At 27.8% G+C, this 12,514-nt stretch overlaps 2 protein-coding genes across 2 annotated transcripts; both read left to right on the forward strand.

The window, feature by feature from the left end:
• The first annotated feature begins 911 nt into the window (after positions 1-911).
• On the forward strand, positions 912-5,335 carry LOC103577349 (prion-like-(Q/N-rich) domain-bearing protein 25). Its single transcript, XM_008557953.2, has 13 exons — positions 912-1,026; positions 1,493-1,619; positions 1,689-1,779; positions 1,870-2,115; positions 2,205-2,453; positions 2,743-2,985; positions 3,208-3,456; positions 3,521-3,769; positions 3,875-4,126; positions 4,194-4,442; positions 4,516-4,767; positions 4,914-5,129; positions 5,254-5,335. Exons 2-13 carry the CDS (start codon positions 1,497-1,499, stop codon positions 5,256-5,258), a joined length of 2,424 nt encoding a protein of 807 aa, XP_008556175.1. The 5' UTR covers positions 912-1,026; positions 1,493-1,496; the 3' UTR covers positions 5,259-5,335.
• Positions 5,336-5,353: 18 nt separating this feature from the next.
• On the forward strand, positions 5,354-9,869 carry LOC103577348 (low-density lipoprotein receptor-related protein 1). The gene is made up of 9 exons (XM_008557952.2): positions 5,354-6,129; positions 6,196-6,286; positions 6,357-6,605; positions 6,911-7,159; positions 8,096-8,344; positions 8,437-8,682; positions 8,757-9,005; positions 9,084-9,335; positions 9,458-9,869. The coding sequence occupies exons 1-9, from the start codon at positions 6,019-6,021 to the stop codon at positions 9,709-9,711; spliced, it is 1,950 nt and encodes a 649-aa protein (XP_008556174.1). The 5' UTR covers positions 5,354-6,018; the 3' UTR covers positions 9,712-9,869.
• Positions 9,870-12,514: the final 2,645 nt, after the last annotated feature.

Here is a 12,514-nt window from a genome sequence, read left to right on the forward strand (position 1 = left end):
GTTCTGGAGATAAAAAATGTGTTTGTAATTCAAATAATGTTTTAATAAACAAATCAACGTGCTCCCCTCTCTTGAACGGTTATTGTTGGATCGATCACCAATGTGTCGTTAAAAATTCATTTTGTGACGATTTCCAGTGTAAATGCCAACGCAATTTCAGACCTGTTTCTAATAATTTATGTATACCAGGTAATTACAGCTCTGTTAAAATTTTATGTGAATATTAATCTTCGTAATTTGAGTAAAACACAATTTTTTGCTATACATCTTTTAATAAACTTCTTTATTTTTTGCAGTTTGAAGTTGTATTATTCAATCACAATTACTTATAGTTACTTACAATTTGACTTATCCCTGTACTGCAAATTTTCAAATGATTAAAAATCGCCAAAATTACATTAATATATTCATATTATTATCATATTTTATTTTGTCGACTCTTCAATTGTTGTTATTCTATGTATTTATTGTACATCAAAACTATTAAAATAATTCGATCAATTTATTTGACAAAAGATATTTATATATTTAGCTTTGTAAAATTATTATGAAAGTTTATACTTCAAACCCATATTCTTTAGACAACAATATTTCAAATTCTTTATCGGTATCATAAATAAGGTCTTTAAGATGTTTGAAAAAATCGTTTGTTTTCGTTCTTAAAGTTTTATTATCTCGTTACAGCAAATCGTACTAACAAGGTCAAAATTTCCCGTATTTTTAAAATCAAACTTAGAAACAATTTTTTGATTATTTTTGTGTTAACATTGGATAAGAATGATTTGATAAAAAAAAAAAAAAAAAAATTTTATTGCTATATTATTATTATACTGATAATTTATATAAGTATAGATTTATTTGAAGTGTTGTGGGTTTTTTATCACTATCAATCATAAAGGAATTACTGCTAACCAGTAAAAAAAATAAAATATGTTCTAAAAATTTAGTGAAAGATACTTTACACAATATTAAACATTTTGTAAATTGTGACTTTGTTCATACAGCATTCTTTTTAAATACGTGTGCGTAAGTATAGTCTAATTCATTGCTTAGAATAATATAATTAAGATGATTTCATTAAGTTTATAAAATAATAATTACAAATAATGTAAAAAGATAAAACTAATATTCGATTAAATTTATCCATTAACTTATCATGGATCGAATTTGTCGACCTGAATAAAGTTACTTTTTGTTTTAAAAAGCATTGTATTCATAGACTTCTTTTCTATCGATCGGTTTCTATACATATATTTAAAATGAAAATTCCGGTCTAGTTGTGTTGTCAACACTCATCTTTGGGTATGACACATTGTCAACGAGATCAAGTATCTACGTCTTTTTCGCATGAGCAAAGTGAGCCATTATAAGCATACGGGAAACCCTCATTTTAGTCATATGTATCGAAAAAAGCTAATATGATTGAAAGGCCCTAAGAAAATATAGGTGTTAGTTGAAAATCGATTACTGTATATTGCAATAAAAATTTTAGAGTAATGATAGCCGCAAAGTTATGGTTAATCTTAAGTGGAATATTGTTTCCGATTGTGGTAATTGTTAATCCTTTAATCATAAACACTAACAATCTCCATGAACAGTGCGCACCTAGGAATATCCAAGTAAGTAGTGTAAATAATAATGTATGTAAAAACCAATCAAGAAGCAATTTTATTTACTGTCTTACATAGTGTCTTCCCGGTACTGCGTATCCATGCTGTGATGAAAAAGACGGTTGCATAAGAACTGAACCAGATCATGTATACAGATGCATTAAAAGAAGTATTAATTGATAATTTATTATAAAATACATACATTACAATTATGTGGTTAACACAGAAAATGCTAACCAATGATATTAATATACTTTAGACGGATTAGGAACGTATTGTGTACGGGATGACGAATGTGATGAAATTTGGCATTCAAAATGTTCAAAAGATAGAACGTGTATTTGCAGGACAAATAATATTGAATTTAATGAAACGACCTGCGCACCAGTTTTAGGTGGATTTTGTTGGAAAAATGAAATATGTGCGACCGATAACGCTGTTTGCATTGACAATGAATGTCAATGTGAGGAAAATTATCGAAGATTAAATGATCAATGCATATTCAGTAAGTATCTTCAGAGTTGATTAAAATAAATCTAATATATAGTAGCTTAATGAGTTTATTATTAATCACAATTATTCACATTATCAAAGATTTGTTGGGTGCACCTTGTGAAAGCGATGATAATTGTGAACAAATTAAGTTTGCGAAATGTTCGGAGCAAAAAGTCTGTAGCTGTTCATCAAATACTTCTGAAGTTGATTCGACGCATTGTGTATCACTTATAGGCGGGTTTTGCTGGACAACAGATGATTGTCTACCTGAAAAATCTATTTGTGTTAATAACAGTTGCGAATGTGAGAATTTTCACATATCTCGATCTAATGATCAGTGCACACCAGGTAAATAATTTAAATTGAAAAGAGAGAGAAAAATTTCAAAGATCCTTGTTTTTGATGTATATCTGTTTTTTAAAATTTGAAGCAGTGAAAATAGTGATTATTCACTGTTTGCCAGTGAAAAGTATATCACTAATTCAAATAGTACTTTTTACTGCCAAATAGTGATTGTCGTTTAATTTTACTAATTCGATTGTAGAGAGTGCAATTTTTCAATTTTTAAATTACTTTAAAGTAGATAAAAAGATTAAGTTTATTGCAATTCGTTTATATATATGTATTTTAATTTTAGTTCACTTGAACATGAACTGTTCAGTAGATCAAGAATGCAGTCAGTGGATACCACATTCAATATGCTCTTTGAATACATGTAATTGTGAAGAAGACTATCTTGCAAAAGACAGAGCATGTGTTCCGAGTATTAACATTTACTGTCTATCAAGTGACTCATGTAAAGTAAATCATTCTGTGTGTATTGATAATATATGCCAATGTAAACCTCGATATATTTATCGCTATTCTCGATGTATTCCCCGTAAGTATCGTAATCAGTAATAAGAAATCATTTTAACTAATGTATTTTTTGTATCTCGTAAGATGTGGATAGATTGAATAATATTTTGATCAATTTCACTTATTGTAATAGTTTATAATTTTTATATCTGATAACGGTCAATAGGCTTTTTCTTACGAGATCTAAAAAAATTGATCCTGGTCATGTTTTACTGTGTGTATTTTTAGTTTTGATGAATTATAGTTTATTTGAATGAACCTTGCAAAAATAATGATGATTGTGATCAAATACAAAATGCAAGATGTTCAGCCGATTATATATGTGTTTGTGATAAAAATTACATTAAATTCGACAGAAAAATGTGCACACCAGTGCTCAATGAATTTTGTTATAGAGATGAAGATTGTAAAGCTATTCATTCAACTTGTGTTAAGAATGAATGTCAATGCAAGCCACATTTTTTGAAGCGATCGGCATATTTATGTGAATTCTGTAAGTTTAAACCTGAGTTTCAATAAAATAAAGGACTTATGAGTACTTTTTGATGAAATTCTAGATGGATTAGGCATGCACTGTAAGGACGATAATCATTGTTTAGGTATACTGCATAGCAATTGCTCGGTGAACAAAAAATGTGAATGTATATCAAACTATGTAGAATACAATATAACAACATGTGCGCCACTACTAGGTCAATACTGTTCAAAAAATGAACAATGTGCGCCTCTTAATTCTATTTGTTCACAGAATATTTGTATATGTAAGCCTAAACATATAACACATTCTAATGATGAATGTATACCATGTAAGTATCTAAATTTACTGAAGTAGATAGTGTGAGTTTTGTTCATTTTAAGTACAAGTTTCCAAGTAACGAATATTGGTGATTATTATATGCTTGATACTATAGATCATCTTTGGATGTATTGTAATACTGACGAAGATTGCGAGACAATATTGGATTCAAAATGCGTGAAAGAGCAATGTGTTTGTAAAGACAATTATGATATTCTAAATGCAACAGCTTGTGCACCACTATTAGGTGAATTTTGTAAAAACAATCAACGATGCGCACCTGTCAATTCAATTTGCAATAACAATAAATGTCAATGTGATTATGATTATTTACGACGTTTTAATAATAGATGTATACCAACAGCAGGTAATGATCGTATTTTTGAATAACTTCGTCATTATTTGATAATTAATAATATTATTATCTATTATAGGATATTTTAAAATATCATGTGATAAAGATGATGATTGTAAAGATATTAAGTATGCAATATGTTCTGACGATAATAAATGCGCTTGTAAATCAAATTATGTTGCTCTCGGTGATAATCGATGTATAGCGCTTATAGATGAATATTGCGATTCTGATGAAGAATGTATATCTTATAATACTATTTGTATCAATAATAAGTGCCAATGTCCAGAGAAATTTATTATGAGAACCAAATACCAATGTGACCACGGTAAAAATAAATTTTATGAATTAGGTGTAGTATATTTATCAAGAATATATTTAAAATTTGAATTTTTTAATAGTTTCAATTGGTAGCAGATGTCACAAAGATCATGATTGCGATGTATCAATTAAAAATTCTGTATGTTTAAATAATACTACCTGCGTTTGTTCCCAGAATTATTATGCATTTAATAAATTCGAATGTGCACCTCTTTTATATCAATATTGTTTGAACAATGAAGAATGCCGTTTCAATTCTTCTATCTGCATTGACAATAAATGTCAATGCCAACATAATTTTTATTCTGTATCAGCCAGTCAGTGTAAATCACGTAAGCAATTGATTGATTAAAATTGTATTGTAATAACTAGAACAAAAAATTATAAACACGAAAACCATTTTACAAGTCCTAAGGAAACAATCAATGTTTTATGATCATTTCAGTTGACTATATGTTTGTATGTAATAAAGATACAGATTGTGGTGATCCATGGCATAATAAATGTTTTGAAGATAAAAAATGTCGTTGCAATTCAAACAATATTTCAATTGACAGATCAACATGTTTACCTCTTTTAAATGGTTATTGCTGGAAGGATAGCCAATGCTTCGTGCGCAACTCAGCTTGCATTGATTATCATTGTAAATGCAAACAAAATTTTATGCCTGCATCTGTAAATCTATGCATACCAGGTAATTAAAACTGTTAAAGAAAAATAATATTCATAGATATTGATCTTATAAATTTTGATTTACTAAACTATAAAAAATTTGATAATATCAGTCGTTTAATTATTTTTTTTTTTGTTCTTCACAGTTTGAAATAGGACTATGTCGATGCATTTATTTCTGGTATTAGGATGACTTTTTTATGGACTACGACTGGGCTGCTGATAAATAACCTTTTAATTAGCATTAAAAAAAAAAAAAAGAAAAAAAGAAATAATAATAAAAATTTGATCGTTTAGATTCTATGAACTAATGGCAGGGTTCGAAAATTGGCTTGAATATTTTTATTATATATTAGGGACTTATTGATGATCGAGGCATTAATTAAAATTACCTACGGTACTGCAGATTTTTTAAAACTAGGAGTTAGCATTATTTATTTTCTTACAACTACGCAGTATTCGTGTATAAATATATTTTATGAGAATTTAAGTAATTGTAAAAAATATAAAATTAATTAAAAAATTTTTTACTTCTTTTCGATATCACAAGCATTAAAAAAAGTTATTATTAAATGAATGACGCGACACTTCAAAATAAAAAGTTATAGTCACTGACAAACAATAAAACAATTATACATAACTCATTAGTCTCTGATTTCACCACTTAGTTAATTAAGCGGATTTATTTGAATTTTACTTAAACCAATTAATCAATAATTGACTTCCATTCTTAAATATTTCGACGATTTGTCTAATATAGTGAATTATATTTTTATTTTGAAAAACTGTATTTGTCATCAATTGTAAAAATATAAAACTTTAATAAATTAGACAGATGAAAATTAATATCAATAAACAATATTAATTAATTGAAATTTGAAAGGAAAACAACTTGCAGAACATCAGGCAAAATGCCATCATTAATCTTATGTGAAATATTATTTTTAATTATGGTAGTCGATAATTCATTTTCTTTGAATAATGAGAATGATTATAATCAATGCGCTTCGAGAAATGCTGAAGTAAGTATTCTTAACAATATTTGAAAAAAATAATAAAGTGTAACTTTTTTTTCTTGTCTTAAATAGTGTAATGTTGAAACTGCACGTCCATGTTGCGATCCAAATGACCATTGTAAAAATAGCCAAGCAGACAATTCATTTAGATGTATTGGAAAAAGTAATCTAATTAATAATTTAATTTTTTGATAGTATAATTATTTCTACTTATATATATTGTTTTACTAAAGTGCGATTAGGGGAATTTTGCGAAAGCGATGCAGATTGTGATGAAATACGGCATTCAAAATGTTCAAAAGATAGAACGTGTATTTGCAGGTCGAATAATGTTGAATTTAATGAAACGACCTGCGCACCAGTTTTAGGTGGATTTTGTTGGAAAAATGAAACATGTGCGACCGATAACGCTGTTTGTATTAATAATGAATGTCAATGTAAAGATAACTATTTCCCACGAGGCAACACCCAGTGTATATTTCGTAAGAGTCTTCAAATTTATTTAAAATTAATCTACTTTAGTATAAAGAAAAAAAAATTATCGACTGAAAGTGAATATTCTTGATTAAAGAAAATATTTTTTTAAAACCTTAATTTTCTTGGATAAAGTAGAAATTTCCTCTGCCCAAGAAGATTTGACTTGGTTCCCAAAAACGTTTGTCTCAAAATATTTTCTTGACTCAAGATGTTAAATGTAATTAGTTGTATGTGTACCTAAACTTTTTTTTTTGAGTATTCTATTCCTTACTAAGTTCATTATTAATCATAACTGTTTATATTATCAAAGATACGTTAGGTGTGTCTTGCGAGAACGATGAAATTTGTGAGCAAGTCAGGTTTGCAAAATGTTCGGAACGAAAGATTTGTAGCTGTTCATCGAGTACTGTTAAAGTTAATTCAACATATTGTGCACCAACTGTAGGTGGTTTTTGCTGGACAACAGATGATTGTCTACCAAGTAATTCTATCTGTGTTGCAAACAGGTGTAAATGTAAAGAGTTTGATCCTTTTAAATTCCAGCCAAAATGCATTCCAGGTAAATATCATTGATATAAAAATTAGTAAGATCGTAAAGGCTGACATTTCATGTAAATTTCAAGTGTTTGTTATTAGATTTTTTTATTAAGCACAATGTTAATACATGTAACAATACATGAAATCTCATATCGAACTGTATATAGATTTTGGCCGATTTTATTATATTTCTATATATGTTTAATCTTATATGATTTCATATATTTTCGTATAACTTCAATATATGATTTATGTATTTGAAAACTTATAATTTAAATATATTCAAACATAAATGTTATTTATATATGGAAACAAATAAGAATACATATATAATTAGTCATTATATGGCACAATATATGTACCATGTATTCAACTTTATAAATTTTTATATATTTTTCGATATATAGAACCATATAAGTCTCCTCATATATGTAAGAATAAATAAAATCTATTCTTTTCTGTCTTTCTCTCTCTGTCATAAGATTCAAAGATTGTGTTCAAAATATATATGCGTGCTAGCTTACAAATTTACATATATAATTATCAATATATGTAATACATATATGTGCTAACTCATAAGTTTACATATATAATTATAAATATATATAATTCATGTATTAATTTATAAACTTACGTATATAATTAATTATATTAAAACTTACTATACTATATATAAGAAAATATATATCGTTTTTGGCCACTTATATGGTCCCATATTGATCATACATATATTCAAATATATATTTATCATATATGGTATTTTCATGCGGGATAAATTTGATCAAAAAAGTAGTAATAAGTAATTATCGTTACTTTGCATCCAAAGAACAGAGTATTATTGAAGATTTAACAAAGAATGTTGAACAAGAACTGAATACAAATTTTCCTCCTAAGGGAAGTTAAAAAACTACTAATAAGATGAAATGGCTAATAAAAATTTTTTTTTACATTTTTACAGCTCAGTTAGGGGTGCATTGTAGAGATGATAATGATTGCAAAACAATACCGAACGGAAAATGTTCTGAATACAAAAAATGTAGTTGCAAAGATAATTATGCTCAATATAATAACACATCATGTGCACTACTTCTTGGTGAGTATTGCTCTAAAGATAAACTATGTGCACCTCTTAACTCTAGTTGTACAAATAATGTATGTACATGCGATAAGGGTTTTTTTGCGAAATCGTCTCATTCATGTTTGCAATGTAAGTTAATGTTTTTCTTATGAAAGATATCAGTTCACTATCATAGATTTTTAAAAAGTATTAAATTTAATTGTGAGCTGTTTATGATTAAGATCACTTGGGAATGAGCTGTCAAGTAGATGAAACATGTGAAACAATACTGTACTCACATTGTTCGAATAGACAGTGTATTTGTAAAGGAGGTTATGCTATGTTTAATGAAACGAGTTGCGCACCAGTACTAGGTGAATATTGTAGGAAAAGTCAACAATGCGCATCTTTGAATTCACAGTGTATTGACAATATATGCCTGTGTAAAACTGATTATTTACTACAATTCGATACCAAATGCGTGGCAAGTATGTGTAATTGCAATAATAGTGTATTTTAATTTGACGGCTATTTTGATTGTTGATTTATCAATTGATTACAGAGTATTTAGGACAATCATGCAAAGAAAATGATGATTGTAATAAAATAAAATTTGCAATATGTTCTCACGATAAAAAATGTGTGTGTAACTTGAATTATGTTGCTCTTGGTATCAGAAAATGTATTGCGCTCATAGGTGAATATTGCGACCAAGATGAGGAATGCATTACATATAATACTATTTGTATAAATAATAAATGTCAATGTCCAGCTAGATATGCTACAGAGTCTAAACGAGAATGTGAACACGGTAAATATATTTTTTTTGTTTAATTTTTCGAGTTATTCGAAGAATAAATATTTATAACTATTATATTTTTGAAAAAAGTTTCAATAGGTGTAACCTGTCAGAAAGACTCTGATTGTAAGTCATCGATAAAAAATTCAGTGTGTTCAAACGATGCAGTATGTGTCTGTCGACCTAATTTTTACGTATTAAATAATTCAGAATGTGTGCCTTCGTTGTCAGAATATTGTTTGAATAACGACGAGTGTCGATTTAATTTTTCTATCTGCATTAACAATAAATGTCAATGCCAAAAAAATTTCAGATCTCTTTCAAGAAATCAGTGTATTCCATGTAAGTGTAATTAAATAATCGATGATAGTGACGATTGAATATTTTTCAGAAATTTGAATGTCAATAGACAAAAAGTATTTGATTGCGTTTATTGAATTAATAAATTTTTTATATTATTTCAGTTATTTCTGCATATCGTTGTAATCTAAATTCAGATTGTGGCGATCCATGGCACTATAAGTGTTCAGCAGACAAAATATGTGTTTGTAATTCAAACAATACATCAATAGACAAATCAACATGCTCCCCTCTCTTGAATGGCTATTGTTGGATGGATCGTCAATGTGTCGTTCCGAACTCTTTTTGTTTTGATTACCGATGCAAATGCAACAATAACTTTGTGGCTGTATCTGATAATCTGTGCTTGTCACTCTGATAAACTTTCTATTTACACTTCTTTAAATTCGTTACATACAATTAATTTAAATAATTTTCATTCAATGAGCTTAATCACTTAGTTATTTACAGTATAAAGTATGAATGTATACTTTGCCTAATATTCTGCAATTAATACTATTTCTGTATCTATCTGCTTAAAATTACTTGCTAATAAATATATAATATATTTCCATTAATAGTCTTAAGACATATTTTAGTATAAATTTTAACCATATTAAAATTGTTTAATATATAAATATAATATTAATCATTAAAAGTTGATTGTATCTCATAAATTGAATCACTCGGGACATATTTGATTTTCCTTGCGTCATGATTAGACATTATTCTGCTACCCGCGTTACTCAGGAGCCCGAAGGGCTAGTCTGCACGTACGTCCCTCTCAAGAGATATACGCTATGCAATTATACACGGACGATTGCACCGTCATAAATATTCATATGGCTTTACTTCTCTCACAACACTATAAATATATATATATATTTCCATATGTATATGTATAAATTTAGTAGCTTCTTACTTTGCTAGACAATATCTAATATAGATATTTACACCTCAGAATTAAAAAAAAAATTTCAATTATTTATTACATAAAATTAACACTTTAATATAATCTTTTATAAAAATTACATACAAAAAGTATCTCACGACCTCCAAAGGCGGCTTAACGATTCAATTTGTTGAAATTATAATGCAACAGCCATTACTCTATAAGTTGAATGTTTTTTTTTTAAATTTTTATCATTATTTTAATATTTTATTTTTAAAAAATATTCTATATATAAATATATTTCACTGTCCTTGCGTGCTCTGTCATTGGTACCACTTAAGTAACCACAAGACTCGACATACATGCGTGGGTGTTCCATTCCTCATGGATTCTTTTGCTTATTATGAGAGATAATAAATGAAAGTATACTGTCGGTGTCAATCTTCACGAGAATTTATTTAATATTATTTTTTATTTTAACATATGTATACGACGATTAGATGTGGATTGTCAAAGAAAGAAAAGTTGAGTAGCCGGTTGTGTTTTATTGCAGCAGGTGGTCTTTTATGAAAAGTTAAGTATTAAAAATAACTTTTTTTTTTTACTTTTGATAAATAAATTTAAAGTATTTAATTATAAAATTTTATATGATTAATCGCTAATCAGATTTTGATTTGTTACGGTTACTATAGTTCATGGTAAACAATTTTTTTTAAATACACGGATAAAACATTTATGAATTGATGGGTAAAACAAAAATGTTGCTATAATATCTCACGACTTTTAAAATCAGCAACTTAAAATAACTTCTGAAAGAATGTTGCAAGATAAAAGTGGATGGAAATATGTTAATAATGCTAAGTATCATGTAATGTAATACTCATTTGTTTTTAGTGTTTATATGAATGTAATAACAATGAAAATAAATAATACGAGGGAGAGAGAGAGAGAGAGAAATTAATGAGGAATGATGAAAATCTTTGATAGGCATATAGAGTGAATTTACTCGTGTAGCTTCACGTTCCTTTATACAGATATATCAAGTGGGGTCAATTGGATACTAAGACATTATGGCTCCCACACTTCGCCGAATTTATCTGACGTTAAGATCGATGCCGAGTATTGTCATTTATTATTTTTAATTGTTATTGCTCTAGACATGTGTTGTAAAATTTTTTTTTTGCTTACTGTTCGGAATTTTTTGAATTACCCGAGGCAAAGTGGTCATAGCAAAATTTTAAGTGAAACAAAATTCAGGAGATTTTGAACATTTATAAAATGACCCATCATTTTATGAGAAAAAAAATAATTTTATTTTGGTTATAAAATCTTAGATATGGACGATAGAAAACATCCGGTATACATAAAGGTCAATTAATAATTTTTTTACTTCATTTTATTTACCGTTGACTTAATTACTACCTATTATTATATAATTGTATTCGAATAAGTATTACTTCCAGTAATTAAATGCATAACAAACACCATAGTAGAAATTATAATCTTCAGATATATCGAGATCAGCCGTTTTCTGTATAAATGATTTTAAAATACTTCTTTTAAAATCTTCCATCTCCTGACTGTTTATATCGTTTTTATAAATTTGAGGATTATTTAAATAATTTGATAATAATCTAATCTAGGTACATTGCCATAAGTTATTGGAGAAGTTAAAGTAATCGGAAATTCGTTTAGATGATTCAATTTCGGAATAAATTTAATTATAAAATCATGGCATACTGCCTTTGTTTTATTGCTGTCATGGCTCGTATCAGCAATTACTTCATATATTACAAGAAATTTAATCAAATGTTTATTTAAGTTATATGTTTGAATATAGTTTGGATCATTGAAATGTACACTGTGAAAAATTCCCATTAAATTTTACTATGGGAGCATTGCAACACCGGACCATAAGAAAACTGATACAAAATTTACAAGTGTCCCATAGTAAACGTATGCGCATAGGTCCCAAATGTGTCGTTTGCGCATACCGTTTACTATGGGATACTTGTAAATTTTGTACCAGTTTTCTTATGGTCCGGTGTTACAATGAACCCATAGTAAAATTTGTTGGAAATTTTTCACAGTGTACTTGTGGAAACACATCCTTTTTAATTAACGCAATTATTATAGTGACAATGTCTTGATAATTCTTATCAGCGAGTATTGCATAATATTGTAATATTCGGATCGTAAAAAAATTTTACCAAATTTCAGACGAAACATTATTCAAATTAGATGCTTAGAACTTTTGATAATAAAATTAATCTCCGAGTGGAAAAAATTA

The sequence above is a fragment of the Microplitis demolitor genome, chromosome 6, assembly GCF_026212275.2.
Source record: "Microplitis demolitor isolate Queensland-Clemson2020A chromosome 6, iyMicDemo2.1a, whole genome shotgun sequence".
NCBI lineage: Eukaryota > Metazoa > Arthropoda > Insecta > Hymenoptera > Braconidae > Microplitis > Microplitis demolitor.